We start from the raw sequence: 17,814 nt of genomic DNA, 5'->3' as shown, positions 1-17,814 counted from the left end.
GTGACCTTGACTGTGCAAAGACATAAGCCACTTTGTTTCTCTATAAAATTAAATAAGTAAAAACTCACAGATGTAATCTTTGTGATGGGACAGCACAACAATTCCTTGTCAAATAGAAATGTCTGTTGCTGTTTTTACACAGTATCAAATACTGTTTCATTCCTTGAAAGACCCTCAAGCCAAGTAGATGTCAGTTTGTCAATATCTCTGTATCCAAGGTGCTGGTCCCTCTGCAGGTCTACATCACTTCCATGACACCAAGCAAGTATTTATTCAGTTTTACTCAGGAATTTCTCCTATATCTAAAGTAGGGAAGTTTAGTGCCACTGTCCATCTCTTCCAGAATCTGAAATTTATACATTTTCACCTAAAGGCAGCACTCAGTGTGTTTTTTGCCTTCTCTTTCTTATGAATAATAACTGCCCCCCAAAAGAAGGCTATGCTTATAGGAATACAAACATACGAGATAAAGGCCCAAGGAGCAATTTTAAATGCTTACGAAACTGCTAAAATCTATAACCCTTTGGGAACACTTTCAATTTTGAAAAAAATTTAAAAATGCTTTTGAAGAAAATCCTTTCATATTCTTTATTTTAAAATGTTTTGCTGGGTGGCGGTGGATCACGCCTTTAATCCCAGCACCCAGGAGGCAGAGGCAGGTGGATCTCTGTGAGTTTGATGCTGGCATGGTCTACTGAATGAGTTCCAGAACAGCCAAGGCTACAATTAGACTTTCTCATTTACTTAAATAAACTCAGTGATGCTCTCCAAACCATGGGCTGAGCAATTATACATTAGACATTAGACGTCTTTGTCACTTTTAAGTAGACCACCAGGGAAGTACTTAAGCTTGTGTCAAGCTTGTGGCATTCAGCCCAGAACCAAGGACTCTGTACAATGTAATTAATAAACAACAATCAACATTTAATGAGCACTTAATTCTTATTAGTGAACATGCTAATTGTTTTACATGCATTGGCGTGTGTAATACTCACAAAGACATAATATTGCTTACATCTCTCAGAAGAAGCTGAAGTTAAAAAGTCACTCAGCTAAGAAGTGATAGCCCAAGTGTTTTTATCCCCTGGTACCCACTACCCTTACTGCCTCTGGCAAATTACACATTCTTTGTTTCCCTGCAAACCAAGAATCATTTTCAAAATGTAGCCAATGCATCTTCGCTGTGTGTCAAGTCCAGGGAAGACTTACCACTCTTGGGTTGTAGACAAAGCTGCTAGCTCGCTCACCCAAGGCTTTGCAAACTGGACTGCACTCAACGAGCCAGTGGCTTTGCCCTCATTGGAGCAGAGGCCCAGCGTCCCTTGTTCCTAGATCAGGCTGTTCATAAAATTGGAGCTCCAGAGAAAATGTCATTAACCATGTTCAAAATGTCAGCCGTCAGTTCTTGACTTTGGAGCTGCAAGAAGCGCACATTGGTGTAGAAACTGAAATTTTGTTTCTCTCTCTTTAAATGATGATGAGAACTATTTCACTTGTTTTGGCTTTGTCTTATATAATTTCAATATTTTTCTTCTTCCTTTTTTTTTTTATTTAATTTAGAAATGGCTCAGTTGGGGAATTACGATAGTGGGACAGCAGAAACACCAGAGACGGATGAGTCAGTGAGCGTGAGTATTTTTTTCCTGATGAAATACGATGCTGGTTTCTTCTGTTTCTTAGCATCTGGAGATTTTTGACTACGTTAATTACTTTATTCCATAAATGTTTATTGTCTTTCTGAGGGCAAGGCACGAGGCACCCAATTTTAGTGCCTCACTCCTAAGAGAAGCAGAAGTTTACAAACTGGCATCATACATTCCAAAATAGCATCCATGAATAACATCCATGAAGAAAAGATGACCACAAGCTAATAGATCATTCCATAAGCATATTTTTTTTCTGAGTTGACCAGTCCCAGAAAGATTTTCTAAGGGCATGCCATTGAGTTAAAATGGGAAAAATGAATAGGACATAAAGTGACAAGGGATCACTCCAGATGGCAAGATGTGTGTGAGCCCTGAAGCAAAGAAGACTCCAGAGCTGGAGAGCACGGAGGAAGCTAGTCAGCAGGGTCCTGCTCATGCTTGTCAGGGGAATGGAGAATACCTGAGCAATGGAGGAAATGGAGTATGAGAGAGGAGGGAGTGAACAGGGAGACGACCTGGCCAGAGTCGGGGCTTGAAAGCAGATGGGATACAGAGAGAAGGCCGAGTGGGCCCAGGGAAGTCAGTAAACAGGCAGCTTCAGTGGCATTGGTGAGGGCCCTGCTGACTGGGGCCATTCTCCTAGGAAGTGAGTGCCGTCTGAGAAACCAGGAGGTTAGGAAGGTGGACCCTGTTATATAGTCTGGGCTTGGAGAACTCTAGGTCCAGGCTGCCTGGATTTGAAAACTAACTCTACCTCTTACAGAGTGTGCTTTCTAGTCAGGGGAGGGAGTTCCCTGAGCCTCAGTTTCTCCATCCGGATGAAAGCTAAATGAACTACTTCATGTACAGTGGGTGGGAATGTGCCCCATGGTTAAGTGCTGATGGTTGCTATGCTAATCTCATCATCATAACTGTTATCATTGAGATGTGTTGAAGCCTCAGTTTCCTTTGAAATCTCTAAGAAGAACCATCAGACTAGCGATTATAATCTGTGATAGTCAAGCTCTCAGAGGAGGAGTTTCCAGTGGAGCGCTCAGAGATTTCATCATCCGTGATACAAAGGGAGAGTTAAGGAGACAAGAGGGCTTGTGCAGAGCAAGCAAGTGGTCCCTGACTTGAATTGTTTCCAGAGATGAAGCCATGGAAGTAATGTAGTAATGCAAATTGGGTCCTATGGCCAGAGGTCAAGGGGAGGTAGAAGAGAAGGCGGCTGTTTGAATTGAGGAGCTCAGGTAGCTCTGGGGCTGGGGACTGGTTGTGTTTCCCGTGTGGGGAGGATAGGATGGGGAAAGAAAAAAAAAAAAAGAAGAAGATGAGGAAAGAACTGAAGCAGAGAAGAAGGAAAGGAAGTTGTTGGCAGAGATGACAACCATGTCGGGAGAGACTCGTGTGCACCTTGGCATCATGGGCTCCTCCAAAATGATGTGGATGGAGCCAAGCGGCAGCTGAGATGCATGGGGCCCGAGAGCCTGTTCATCAAAACAGTGAAGTTCTTCCTGTTCACTAAGCTAAACTTCTTAGAGAGCTGTCATTTAGAATTTCGGTATTTAATACATAGTAAGATTTCTGGTATAGAGGTAAACACCGAGAAGCATTCCACACCTAAGAAATTGTCACCTACCACCAACAGAGTGCCACAGAACGAAAAAGATATGGTCTGGTCAGGCATGGAGAGACTGTATTCTCCTCACAGGCCTGGTGATAGCTGGCCTGGCCTCGTTCTTCTGAAAGCAGAGGGAAGGTTTGGCATTGTAGACTTGACGTATTAAAATGTAGGGCCAGGATGAAGCTGAATTTCCAAAACCTTCCTGCGCAGTCTCTTGGCAGCACAAGCTTGCTTAAGCGCAGCTGATAGGGAATCATTAGGAGCCACAGCTCATTGGAGCTGAGGCAGCGAGCTCCTTGGAGCCGATCTAGGTCCTCTAGCCGGAACCCCATGCCTCACTCAGCAGGTTAAACAGCATGTTACAGTAATTTTCTCAGAGTCTAAACCGTGTTTTAACTTTCGCATTCTGATCCCCAGAGCTCAAATACCTCCCTGAGACTGCGAAGGAAACCCCGAGAGAGTGATTTCGAAACAATTAAGTTGATCAGCAATGGAGCCTATGGGTGAGTATGCACAGAGCTCGCTGCCTTACTGGAACACACCTGAGAACAGCCTTTGGTTTTCAGTTCTTCCTTACGCTCAGTACGTGCTGTGCAGGGGCTGCATTTTAGAAGGCAGCTTCTTCCCCTTTGGGCGTGACATGCAAGCAGAGTCACCTCTTCTAAACGCCCACCAGCCCAACAGAAGACAAGGTCAGTGAACCACGGCTTCTTTTAGAAGACCGGAGAGGAAGATTTTATAAAGTAAAAGGAAAATGTTCTATATTCCTGTCTCTATCGTGTGATCTGAGCTTGGAGCTGAAGGGCATTAGGCACTTGCTTGGAATAGAGCATGTGTTATACATTGTGTTTATTTGACTTCATACACTAGCATGTTTATTAAATCGAATGAGACACTATAAACACATTGCTAGCATTCCCTCCTTGATCCGTGTTTACTCCTGAAGGAAGAGAGTTATATTATACATTCATACAGGTGTACACATTTTAGGATTCCAGAGGGCACTGAATTCCTGTCATTTTTCCTTTTTCCTTTATTAGTACTTCTTTTCATCATGGATAAAATGTGTTTGTTTTTTGTTTTGTGTTTTTTTTTTTTTTTTTCAAAAATTTTGAGACAGGGTCTCATATAGTCCAGGCTGACCTTGAACTTACTGTATAGCCAAGGATGACCTTGAATTCCTGCTTCTAGCTGCTGAGTGCTAGGACTAGAGGGTCGTGTGACTACCCTTTTGTTTTTTGTGGTTTTCTTATCTGTTGACATTTACTGCACATGCTTACCCTGTATGTTTCAGTACCTTGTAACACAGCACTATTTCAATATGTGTGTAATGGTGACATCAGAGTTAGTGTTTTCATTTCTTTAAACATTTGTTATTGCTTTGTGCCAGGCACCTTTGATGTTTCTCTTGTTGAATTCCTTGATCCATTTCTATGGACACAGTTTTCTTCCCAGGGTATAAATAGTGACATTAGTAAATTGTAAATAGTAAATTCTGAGTTACCAATAAATAGTGTGGAAGAACAATTAAACATGCAGACTATGACCTAATCCATTTACACTGCCCAAGAATTCTATCTTAATTAAGTATTAATCCCAATTCCAGCTGTATAGGAGAGCAATAAATAATCCCTGAGACATTTATTGCCATTTATCCACATAGGAGCAGATGAGACAGTGATTTTTGCTGAGCCACAAGGGATGTTTTTCCTTACTGTTTTTTCACCTCTAATATTTTCCACACCATTAACTTTGCAAAGAACTTAAATATTTGTGATCCCTCTCTATGCCTCACTGGCTTTCAAGATTATGTCAAATGGTATGTTTCCTGATGCCACCCGTAAATGCTTTTAGATGTTACCTTTTTTTGCAATGTGGGCTTTCCTGTTGAAAGTTTTCTACCATGCAATTATTCCTGCCTTTTGTTTGTTTATTACCGTTTGTTTTGTGGTTCTTCATCCTTCTGGAGATGACCCCAGACATTCTTAGTAGAAGGAGGCCAGCAGGTTGATCTCACAGGCAAGGGGCTGGGGCACTTGCTCAGCTCTTTCTCAGCAGTGGAATGAATTCTAGAACGAGATGGTCTGGGAAGCAACACTTTTGTAAATCTTGGGCATGTATCTTAGCAGTGTTTGGAGTTCTAATTGGTTGAGTAAACTCATTTGTAGTGCAATTAAAGCACCGTATAGTAGATGGGGTATATCACACTTTGGGGAATGGCGGGGAATATACAAGAAGTTAAACAAGCTGTGAATCAGTAAACACCCAGGATACAGGCCAAGTCATTAATGGGCTCACAGGCTGCCTGTCGGAGCCTTTGCTGATCAGCCAGAACCATTTTCCTCTCTTCTGTCCTCCGATGTAATATCTCATTACATTTCTGACAGATTCTCTTTCTATCTGAATTATTTTTAATTTAAAATTGGAATGGAGCTGCCCCTGTCAGTTCAACCAGCCATGATGCTGTCTTTAGGCTAGCTGAACAAATAGACCCTTAGATGGGTAGGAGATATAGGCTCTTCCCACTGTCTTAGGTATCTGTGTTGCTGCTTACATCAGTGGCTCAGAGGAACACAAACTCTGTCTCCCCACATGCTGCTGCTGCTGGCAGCTAACCCTCTCATTAGAAAAGCTTGGTGAGACACACAGCCCTGGGCCTTGCTGTGCTTCCTGACCATACAACAGTGTGGGTAAGTGTTGACTGGTCTCCGGATGGAAGTGAAACATCTCTTTATAGCAAGTACTCTTAGTACTCTTACCAGACTGAAGCTGGCAAGTCCACCATTGTCCTGGCCTCTTTGTGTTCTCGGCTTACGAGCTTGGGTGGTAGCTGATACCCTCTGCACTTGTCTGTGGAGGAGGAGCTCGGGTACATAGGGCTTCTGGTTTCAGGCAGAGTTCTCCCCTCCCTACATGATTACAGCTTCTTGTCATCCCAATGGAGAAATAAAAACTTAACTCTTCTATTGAACATTGATTAGATTTGTAAGCTGTAACCTCAGATGTTTTTAAAGAGATTTCTTCTTTTTCTCTTTGGATTGCGTGGGTCGAGATGGGGGTCTCCTGTAGTCCAGGCTAGCCTCAAATTTGTTATGTAGACTAGCTTTGAACTCCCGATCCTCTTATTACAGGTATGTACCCCTACAAGCAGCTAAAAGAATAACACTGACTCAGAATTAAAGCACTTGAAAGTCGCAACATTTCTTATTAACTTTGATACAAACTATTCTCTCACACCAAGGGCCCAGAGACATTATTCGTGAGACCCATGAGTGTCACACCCTCATTCACACATGCTAAGGTCACCTCCCCACCCCGCCCCCCCACCCCACTCCTACTTATGGATCTGCTGTCTCACATTTGTGCACTGGGCTGTCAGAGCGTCTTAATTTCATATGCACTGGAATCATGCTTCCAGTGGTGGCAGGTGTTCACAGGCCTTCAGCCTCCCTTTCATGTACCTGCCTTTTTTTTTTTTTTTTTTTTTTTAATTTATCTTGCACAGGCAGAGAAACACCTGGCTCCCAAGGGCAAGGGTCCCCAATTGCCTTCCTACCAGGTCATTTTCTGCTCTTGGACTTTCCTGTGGAGCAAGAGACAGACTAGCTTTTCCAACAAAGCAATGCCGAGAAACGAAGACATAGACAGTGCAGAGTGGGGTCATTAGGACATCCGTGGTGCATCCAACAGTGTTGGTGGTCCATCAGTTACTCTGCATCTGCTTTTGTTCCTGCTCTGGGTCTCTCTCTCAGTGTCTTGCTCTCTGCTGACATAAGTAGATTTAAAACATTATATAGGCAAAGGTGAAAGATATATTTGGTAGGTGCAGTTATTTATTAAATAAGTTTTAGCATTAAGACTAATGCTCCAGCTAAGCAGTGGTGGCACATGCCTTTCATCCTAGCGCTTGGGAGGCAGAGGCAGGAAGGTCTCTTAAGTTCACGGCCAGCCTGGTCTACAGAGGACAGCCAGGGCTACAGAGGACAGCCAGTGCGACACAGAGAAACCCTGTCTTGAAAGACAAAACAAACTAACAACAAAAACAAACAAATAAAAAGATGATGATACTCAAAGCAAATAACTAAGCATATAACAAAGAACAAACTAGAAACGGAATATATAACCCAGTGGTAATCACTTGTGTTCAGTGCTCACCCACAAAACATTTGGCAACAGCAAATCCCAATTTGGAAGTCTAATCCATTTCAGCACCTTGATCAAGTCTTGGTTGAAAATCAAAGCATCAACCTTGTGATTATTTCAGTGTGAAATTCATCATACGGGTCAAAAGGTCCTCAGCACTGAACTTAATGTGAAGTACTGAAGGAAAAGATAGGAGGTGAGTTCTAACCCAGCTGCCTTTGAAGAAGAGGCAAGCAATTATAAAAAGATGACATTTTCATGGTGATACTTTGAATTCCTAATTCTATTTAAAAATATATATCTCCAGTTTCATAAATTCATTTTAGTGACAGTTATTTACCAATATGTATCTTATATTTGGGGGTTGAACAGATTATTTTTTTATACTCCTTTGTGAATATCTCCGTGTCTTGCTACCATCATGATTAGAAGCAGCTTTCAATATCTACAGAGTTTTAATTTCATCCTAATCAGTGGTTCAGTAAAAGGAAAATACAGTAAAAGCTTTCCACCAGAGATAGAAATATGTACTAACCAGCTAATTAACTTAAAAGTTAGTTTTAATGGGAAATCTTTGGGAAAATGTGTCCAGTAGACATTTAGGTTTAACCTACATGTCTTTAGTCTTGAGGCCTTTGAAGACAGTTGCCATGAGCCATACTTAGGATGTGTGATTTCTGCTTCCCAAGTTTAAAGGTGAAACTAAATCTTGAAGAAGTCTGAATATAGGTCTCCAAATGTTTTTTTTTCAGCTTTTGTCTGGAAAGCTCACTCCCACTAAACCAATAGGAATTTTATTTAGTGGCCTGCATCTATTGAAGTCTTTCACAACACTTGCTAGCATCAGAGCTTCTCGTTGTCATTGTGACATTTCACTGGTTCCTTGGTTACTCGTTGCTTTTCTCTTTACTGGGATCAAATAGAAGAGGAGCCACCTGAGGGAGGAAGGATTTCTTTCTCTCCCTGAGAGGGGAGGTATGGGGGACTGGAACTCCTTCCCTATTGGCAACTGTTAGCAGCACACGTGTTGCATCTTGCTGAAACGAGGAAGCAGAGACCACCCCCCCCATACACTCACCCAGCCACCCTCTTTTTCCTCACTGCTAGGTCTTTCCTAAGGCTTCAAAACCAACCCCCACACTACCACCTTTTTGGGACGAGGTGCTCAAGCACTTGAGTCTGTGGGAGACACTTAACGTTCAAGTCATAACAATTGGTTTAACTATTTATTAGAATTAGCTACTTTTTTTTGGAACAGAGTCTTATGTAGCCCAGATTGACCTCTGATTTGCCATATAACGAAGGATGACTGTGAATGTCTGATTTCTGGCACCTGAATTAGTTCATTTTGATATCAAGCGTAACCAGGAGAACAGGTGTAGGAATAGACATAGTCTATAGGAGCCCAGCATGGAGAGTCTTCACTTAGCATGTACAAAATGTCCAGCTGGCTGACCCTTGTGTGGCTTTGTTTTATGGTGAGAATCAAAGTACTATGCTACTCAGTAAGTTACTGTGAGTGTCATGAAGAGACTTTCCTTTGTACTATACAGTGAACAAAAACTAGAAAACCAAAGAAACGAAGAAAGGGAGCAGGGAGGAAGCAAAGCCAAAGATAACGGAGAGAGAAGTGCAAATGTGTGACACTGTGAACAAAGAAAAGAGAGGGATACGATGAAGATATAAAAATGGATTGGAAAGGAAAAGCAATCCCTAGTTGAACACTTAAGTGAAAACGTTAATAATGGGTTAAGTCAGACTTGAGTATACCGAGACTTACATCAGATATGCCCTGAGCTATTGGTTCAGCAGGGAACAGAGTGTCCCAGCCTGCCTTGCAGCCAGCCACTGATTGCTCAGACACACTGAGCAAACTAGTGGAAAGCATATCTAAGTTCACATAGCTCCTTGTTTTAGAAGGCATACCATATGTGAGTGTGTGTGTGTGTGTGTGTGTGTGTGTGTGTGTGTATTTACCTTGACCAGTGGCTTTTTAGATAAATTATTACTTATTTCATCAATACCTTTGGTTTCAGGGCACAATATCCAACCTGTTACCTGGGTTAAGTGTGTACAGCTTAGTGGCCCTTTAAAGGCTTGTTTATTTGATCATTGCCTTCTTGGAGGCCCAACCTGTCTTTCCATGAAAACAACTAGTGGAGTGACTTGGAAGGAAGGGGGCCATCTAAGTCCTTTGCTTGTTGCTCATTTCCTACTGGGGATTTTAGGACTTCTGCCCCTAAGTTCTCCATCTCATCCCAACCCTCAGGGAGTTCACTGTCTGTCTCTAGGGAGTATCTGGGCAGAGCCATAACAGAGACTGAATGTGACCTGGGCTGGTCATTTTATACTGTAAAGTTGCCTCATAGCTTGGCCAGGAGGGAGGGAGCAGCTCTTTGGCTGTCCCCCTCCCCCCATCACCTATTATACTGAGAGATGTGTTGCTGCTGGAGCTCATAGAGCATGTGCACGTGGAGGCTGCAGTGAGGAAACATGCTACTCTTTGTTGCAGAACGTTCTCAGATATCCTCACCCATACCTCTCATTTATCTGGAGATCCCTTGCGAAGTAATTACTCTCAATCGGAAACCAGAGACTCTAAGAAGCTGTGGTCCTCTCTGCAGAGCCCAAGGGTATCATTTAGAAAATTATTGCTTTAGTCAGTCCAGAAAACGTGCTTAACATATGTCTAATGCTAGAATGGATGTCGTCTGTGATCTGTATGTAATTTTGTTAATTCCTCCCGTTTCTGATTTATGTATCGGATTTTGTTTTGTTTGTGGAAAAACTGAAAGCATCAGCTAGCTCTTGGGAAGTTGCTCACTCTGGGACTGACTGTCTGCCTCCTTTTTGGGGCAGTAAAAGCAAATTTGATGCTTTACGTATGATCTTTATTAAAAAGTTTATATTTTTTAAGTCAATTTTGGCTTGGAATAGGATGCTTCTAAGTCACCAGTACAGCTATAGGACCTTAGCTTAGCAGTCACAAACTCAGAGTGGTGCTCACGTGGTTTGTGAATCCCTCAGCATCCTAACCCCCTTTCTCCCTGGGAACCCGATACCTGTGCTCCATTGCAGGGCCGTCTACTTCGTTCGGCATAAGGAATCCCGGCAGAGGTTCGCCATGAAGAAGATCAACAAGCAGAACCTCATCCTCCGGAACCAGATCCAGCAGGCCTTCGTGGAGCGCGACATCCTGACGTTCGCGGAGAACCCCTTTGTGGTCAGCATGTATTGCTCCTTTGAAACGAGGCGCCACTTATGCATGGTCATGGAGTATGTCGAAGGTAAATCGGTCCCTCACACAGAGAGCCCGGCACCGGTACCCGGCCACGCCGCATTTATTCCACACAACAGCGCTATCTACCTAGGAACCACAGCCAGCAATGAGATGGCTGAATTCCCAGTCATTATCTTCAGATAATTGCTTGTAAAATGCCTGCTACTACAACAAAGGGAAGATTAGTGTTATTTGAGAAAAGGATGTTTTCTTTTTTAATAGCTTTTAATCCTGACTACCTCCCTTCAGTTGGTCATTAAAGTTGGAATATAGGTGATGGGGTTTCTTTTTCCTACTTATTTTTTATCACATATCATAAAATGTGTTTATTATAATTAGTCTTCTCAAAAAGTGAATTTAAACATATCCTTTTTAGCCTATGTTAGGAAATTAAAAATCCAGCCAGTCTTCTCCATCTTCCCTTCTTTTTTTTTTTCTTCTATCTTCCTTGTGAACAGTCTTCCTTTGTAGCCAAGCAGGTCCCAAGCTTTCTAATTGTCCTTCCTTGGTCTCTAGGAGTGCTGGGGTCACCAGCATGCCTGGCCATGCCCAACTACCTCCTCCTCAACTGTTGGTGGTGTGCCTTTTAAATGTTTCAAGTAATCTCATTTCTCTCTCTCTCTTTCCTCATTAAATTTCTGAGACTTTCCATCTCCCTGACTCATTGGCATAAAATTACTAAAATGAACAGATCAGCAAAAGCCCAGACCATCTTCTCTTGGTGCAGTTTAGGCTCTTTGGAGAGAAACTCCTCACTCTGAATCTCCAAGAAACAGCAGAGATTTTTAAGTGGACTGACAGCCAAGAAAGGGAGCTTTAGTGAGAACTGCATGGTAGATAGGGCCCAAAACAATTTGCTTGAGTTCCATCCATTACTCTTTCTACATATCAGCAGTTTGTTTCTGAACTATGGCCGTGATTACTTCAATAACAACTTTTATCACATTGGGTATGTATCAGGGAAGGTCCTCCCACCTTTACATAGGATGAACCCCAAATAATCCTATAAAGCAGTGGTTCTCAACCTTCCTAATGCTGTGACCCTTTAACAAAGTTTTTTACATTGTGGTCACCCTCCAATCATAAAATTATTTCATTGCTACTTCATAACTGTAATTCGGCTGCTGTTATGAACAGCAGTGTAACTATGTGATATGCAGGGTATGTGACTCCTATGAAAGGGTCTTTTGACCCCCCCCAAAGGGGCTGTGGCCCACAGGTTGAGAACCACTGCAGGATGACATTATGTCTAACCCATTATTGCAATAAAGTAACCGAGACCACCATACTCATTTGCCTAGAGCCCTCAGCTGCTCAGAGGGCCGTCTAATTCTAGCATCTGTGTTTTATACTGATACATTATAAATGAGTACTATCACCCCAAATTATGCTGGAGGTTCCTCGGAATGCAGTTCACTTCAGAGCCAAGCTGCTTTCTTCACTCCACATCTTAATTAGAAACATGACGACTTAACATAGTCTCCACTTATGAATGCGATTCTGCTTTGAAGTTCCGTGATCGACAATGCTAGCCTTCACTAATCCTGCTTGATGCTATTCCTACTAAATTTGTTTCCTGTGTTTTACAGGGGGAGACTGTGCGACCTTAATGAAAAACATGGGTCCTCTCCCAGTCGATATGGCTAGGATGTACTTTGCTGAGACGGTCTTGGCCTTGGAGTATCTGCATAATTATGGAATCGTACACAGGGATTTGAAGCCGGACAAGTATGTGCACTGACAAAGCAAATGTCTTCTTTTACCTAACACTGAACATTTTCTTCTGTCTGTGAAATGTTTTTAAGGCTATTTGCACATTTCAAAAATTCTTATCATAAAAAAATGAGTTATTTTAATAGTAACTTAATGGTATCTTTTATACATTTCTTGAAAGACTACAATGCTTACAGTGAGAACTTATGATAAATAGGGAGAAATTATTCTAAAGCTAGAGTTAATTTTCTCTTCAGCATATAAATCTTTGAACAGTGACATAGAATGGTGTTTTTTATTGGGCATCATACTTAAGGTGAGCTTTACCTTTCCATGGTAATATACGTGATATGGTACTCTGTGTCACTCATACTTTGTTAGCTTGGAGTTCATGGTAGGCTCTGATTTGAGATATGGATAGAATTTCCCCCAAGTGGCTAGCCGTTCATCTTGACATGTATGGGATACTTCAAACTTTCTGCACTAATGTGAGGTGCTGCTAAGTGTGCTGAACAGCATGAGACAAACTAAGATTAGACTCATCAGAAAGCTGCGAGAACACAGGGAAAGGGAAGAACAATTTCATACACAACTATTAGAACTTGGGCATAATTCCTTCTGTAGCCTTGTTTGTTTGTTTGAGACAGGGTCTCTCTCCATAGCCGTGGCTGTCCTGATACTCACTCTGTAGACCAGGCTGGCCTCCAACTCACGGAGTCCCACCTGCCTCTGCCTCCTGAGTGATGGAATCAAAGGTGTGCGCCACTGTAGCCTGGCCTTCCTCTAGTGGTTTTTGAAGAATCCGATATTGCTTTAACTTTTTACTTGATATAATGCTATTTTTTTATTTACAATGAAATACTTTAATATATTCATATGTAAATTGTTTTGACTGTGTAATAAATCCTGGCTTTGTGCTTAATGAGTTGAAATTCAAATCAAAGCTGGAAGTGGAAATATGGAAAACTACGTTTTCCTATCCAGGTTCTTTTATCTACGTCTTGTTTTAACACAAGTGGATCACTCATATGTATGCCATAGGACTGTCAGATCATTTCTTCTGTTTTCTCATTCTTAAGATGGAAAGAGGCAGCTGGAAAGGTGGCTCACATCCACCTCTTGTCTCCCGCTCCCTGGGAGCTTTTCTGCTCTCTGCTGGACCTGATGGGCACCCTCATTCACATGTGCACATGGAGCCCTCCCCCACATATACACATAACTTTAAAAAGAACATAAATCTGAGAGCAGGCAACAATCAGGGAGGGTGGTGTGCCCATAAACTAGACAAATAAGAAAATGGAAAGGAATCAGAGTTCCATACTTAAGTTTTTAGAGTATCTAAGGGTTGCAAAAATAATAATAATTATTAAAAAATAAATAAATAAATAAGCTAACACTTTATGTGACTGCTCCAACAAAGACAGTGGAGCCTTAGCTCAAGCTCTGACTTCTGAATTACATTCAGCTGTCAAATGCAAATCCTATACATCTTTGCATGGCTCCCTGGTCATTTTGCTTCATTTTGTAATACTGTTGATGTTTTACAAACTGAAGGGGGAAAGAGGGAGACCTAAAAACAACAGAATTTGCTGTAAGGTAATTGTCACGCTTTTTGTCCTTCTGTCTCCCAGCCTGTTGGTCACCTCCATGGGGCACATAAAGCTGACTGATTTTGGATTATCGAAGGTGGGGCTAATGAGCATGACGACTAATCTCTACGAAGGTCATATTGAGAAGGATGCCCGAGAGTTCTTAGATAAACAGGTAAGCTTGGGGGTGAGTGGCTCAGTCTGTGGAGAGATGCAAAGCTCCCTGCAGCCAGTGAGCTCAGAACCCACCTGGGCAGGCCGCCTCCACCTGGTGCTGGGGTTTGGATGTCTGTATAAGCCTCGCCTTTAATAAACTGCAAACTGTTCCCATTTGTCTCCCTGGGCCTCTTTGGACTGTCCGATCCCTCTACATTCCTCCCCTAGCATTAAGGTCTATTAGCAAGATGAACGGTCTAATTGCGCACGAGTGAGAGGGTGAGAGAGACAAATGGAAAACTGTTTTTGTAAGGAATTCAGGAGTCTCAATAGAGTACTCATGAAACTCATGATGCATCGCACAATCTCAGCTGCTAGAATCGGAGCTATGGCCCATTTCCTTTTAAGCATGCCTCATTACCATGTGCCCACAATCTGTTCATTGTGAAGTTACTTAAGGTAAACCCATCTCAACTGCCATGCCTTCCTGATGTCGCCACGGTGAGAGTCAGTGTGGCCATCTAAACAATTGAACTCCCTGTAATAGCGACAGAGTAAATATGCGCTATTATTTTGCAATGTAAAAATAGTTTTTAGTATTATATAAAGCTAGGCACGGGATAGGTTTGCAGTTTGAAAGTAAGCATAATAGATACGTGTTAAGTTCTTTGTCGTTACGTCTGTCCTCAAGTTCTTTGTCCACGTGTTTCCGTGTAGGTGAGCAGGGGTATTTGTGGCAGAATAATTGTTTAGCCATCTTGTATATTTTAACTCATGTCTAGTAGTCCAATTATTCTAATATTGCATTTCATTTTAGGTCTGCGGCACACCTGAATACATTGCCCCAGAGGTGATTCTGAGACAGGGCTATGGAAAGCCTGTGGACTGGTGGGCCATGGGCATTATCTTGTATGAATTTCTGGTTGGATGTGTGCCTTTCTTTGGGGACACCCCAGAAGAGCTGTTTGGACAAGTCATCAGTGGTAAATATCATCCAGGCTTATCTTTAAGCTACTGCTGGGAAACAGCTATGTAATGCAAATCTGTTGTGTGTCACGAAATGTTAACCTTTGTCAAACATTTGAGCCAACAAATTAAAAGAACTCACTTGTCATAACACACAACTGATTCTTGCATTCTCAAGAGAGTGATGTGTTGAAATTGATCTGCGGAAGTTATGTTAACTGCTAACGTGGAGTTTGGAAATGGCCTGGTGATTTGTCCAACTTGCATTGTTTTCCAAAAAGAAATCAGTGTGGGATTTACAAATGCTTACATTGTTATCTGGCCTTCATTTTCATAATAGGAAAGTTGCACCAGGGAAGAAAAGGTTAATGTGGGTAACATTTACATAAATGGGAAAAAATGGCTAATGGCACAATGAAGAAATTAACAAAAATGTAATAAACCCTAAAACAAATGTCTACCAAATAATAAATAATGAGAATGGGAAGGCAGTAAATTGAATCCGCAGATTGTTAATGCTTTCATTGGTAGTGGTGATGTGTAATGTTATTTCTATAGCAGCTGTTCATCTTCCATTTAAAATTCAATAACCTTTAGATCTTAACCTTCGAGCTGACCCTAACTATTGTCATGCAGCTTGCAGCACACCTAAATGATAATTAAATAGGGGCCATTGCTTCCCTCCCTGCTGATTTTGTAAACTTCCCCAATGCAAGGATGACAGAAAAGGCTTCTCTACCTGAAGGGTTGTCAGGCCCCACCAGCCACCTCTGGTCCTATCCTGGACTGCGCTTATGGCAGATGGCAATAGATATAGGGGAAAATTCAGTGTGCTTATGGAGAGTCCTTAATCGCACTATTATTTTCTGACATTGGCTTTGCAAGCCAGGCGTATTTGTAAACTTTAACAAAGTAGATTTGTTGAATAGCCTGCAGTGTAAAGCCCCTTATATAATATCTAAGCTGTTTATGGATTTATAACTAGGCTGTTTTCTGACAGACCAAGGCCTGAATGGCAAGGGGAATCAACTGTTTAATTAACACAAGCAGCAAATGCTGGCTTTGTTCTTGATGCCTTACGGCTCTGATGCATATTCATGTTTTATTTTCCAAATCAGATTTAAGCTGCAGCAGAGGAAGCTAGAGGCAGGCACACACAAAAATAACTCATGTTTTTATTGCATTTCCATACGCACGAGCATGCATACCTATCTCCAGGCGAACTCCTTTAGAATGAGCATGTAGTCTAATATCTCTGACAGACTTTAAGTACTCCCATTACTATGATTTCCTTGGGTGGTTCTCCTTCTCCTTCTTCTTCTTCTTCTTCTTCTTCTTCTTCTTCTTCTTCTTCTTCTTCTTCTTCTTCTTCTTCTTCTCTCTTAACATTTCAGACTTTACCTTTTTCTCTAGAAATAATTACTTTTGTAAAATAAGCTTGGAGCTAAAGAACTGAGCAGCCATGGCCAAACTCTCAGTTGAGGCTTAGTAAGAAAATCTTACACTTAGATGGTCCCCAGTGGGTAGGCTCTTGACACAGAGCTGTTCAGTTGTGTTCTATTAAACCCTCCTAATACCTACAAGGAGTGACTTGTTAGGAGACTGTTCTGTCAAAGGAAAAAAGTGAATGATCATCTGTCAATGAAGAAAGTAAATAACAGTTCTATCAGTGAAAAAAAAAGTGAATGAAAAGTGCTGTTTATTGAAGTAGTTTCCTCTTAACCTTAACGGTCCTCTTAATGGTGCTGTCCATGCCCTGTGCCATAATTCTGTTCAAACTTGACTGCATAGAAGTCGATTGAAGATCTGAAAATGTGGGTTTTGTTTCTGCATTTCTGCAATGGGGCCCAGGATTCTGCGTTTCTAACATTCCTCCTGGGTTTGTCTGGGCTGTGGGGAACTAGTCCATCCTTCCAGCAATGAAACTATAGGCAACTTTTCTTCCTTCCAGATGAAATCAACTGGCCCGAAAAGGATGAGGCCCCTCCTCCCGATGCTCAGGACCTGATTACCTTGCTCCTCAGGCAGAATCCACTGGAGAGGCTGGGAACAGGTTAGAGAGCATGCGTGTTGCTTTTGCCAATATACAAGAAATAATGTCCTCTGGAGCAGTCTGAAGCTTTTGCTAATGTTTTCTGTGTAGGCAACATCTGTTGGTTGATGTCGGACATAGCTACAACACATTAGAGCAATATTATTTGGCTGGTGCATGTGTGTGTGTATGTGTGTGTGTGTGTGTATGCACACACACGTGCGCGCATGCTCCTGTGATTTAGAACAGCATAGACACTAGAATGAGTAGTGTTTGTTTTTGCATTTTGAAACTCTTAATTTGCTTCAATAAATGCATCTCCAGGGTATGTGCCAATCTTCTGTCTTGAAAGTAAATATTTGGAAATGGAAAATCAGATATGTGGAGCTCTTTTTGGTTATGTTTTTAATATACGTTCCGTGAGAATTTAACCCAGCAGGCTTCTACCCACAGCCTTTGAAATAGGTTATCAGCTCTGAAACTGATTACTAGGAGTGAGGGCCTGGGGCCAAGCCATGCTGTCCTGTCGTGGTGATCAGCACCATGACCCAAGAAAAGGAATGAAACCATTGTCTTTGAAGATAAACGAGACAGTCGATTTGTTTCTTGCTGCTATTTTCTCCCTCTAGTTTTATAGCCAGCAGGTATGTGCTTCCTTTTCTTTCCTGTATTTTGGATAGACA

At 41.9% G+C, this 17,814-nt stretch overlaps 1 protein-coding gene across 14 annotated transcripts in view; it reads left to right on the top strand.

Annotated features, from left to right (window-relative positions):
* Mast4 (microtubule associated serine/threonine kinase family member 4) overlaps nucleotides 1–17,814 on the top strand; it is a 585,425-nt gene that overhangs the window by 533,435 nt on the left and 34,176 nt on the right. For all 14 annotated transcript variants that reach the window (XM_021649170.2, XM_021649162.2, XM_060385657.1 and 11 more), the window contains 7 exons: nucleotides 1,561–1,628; nucleotides 3,670–3,755; nucleotides 10,474–10,682; nucleotides 12,265–12,403; nucleotides 14,020–14,152; nucleotides 14,951–15,116; nucleotides 17,051–17,152. In XM_021649170.2, the coding sequence (XP_021504845.1) occupies nucleotides 1,561–1,628; nucleotides 3,670–3,755; nucleotides 10,474–10,682; nucleotides 12,265–12,403; nucleotides 14,020–14,152; nucleotides 14,951–15,116; nucleotides 17,051–17,152 (903 nt within the window). The remainder of the gene's footprint in view (nucleotides 1–1,560; nucleotides 1,629–3,669; nucleotides 3,756–10,473; nucleotides 10,683–12,264; nucleotides 12,404–14,019; nucleotides 14,153–14,950; nucleotides 15,117–17,050; nucleotides 17,153–17,814) is intronic.

This window comes from Meriones unguiculatus, chromosome 6 (assembly GCF_030254825.1).
Source record: "Meriones unguiculatus strain TT.TT164.6M chromosome 6, Bangor_MerUng_6.1, whole genome shotgun sequence".
Classification (NCBI taxonomy): domain Eukaryota; kingdom Metazoa; phylum Chordata; class Mammalia; order Rodentia; family Muridae; genus Meriones; species Meriones unguiculatus.
The sequence above is the reverse complement of the archived record's forward strand: the minus strand, read 5'-3'. Positions and strand labels throughout refer to the sequence as shown.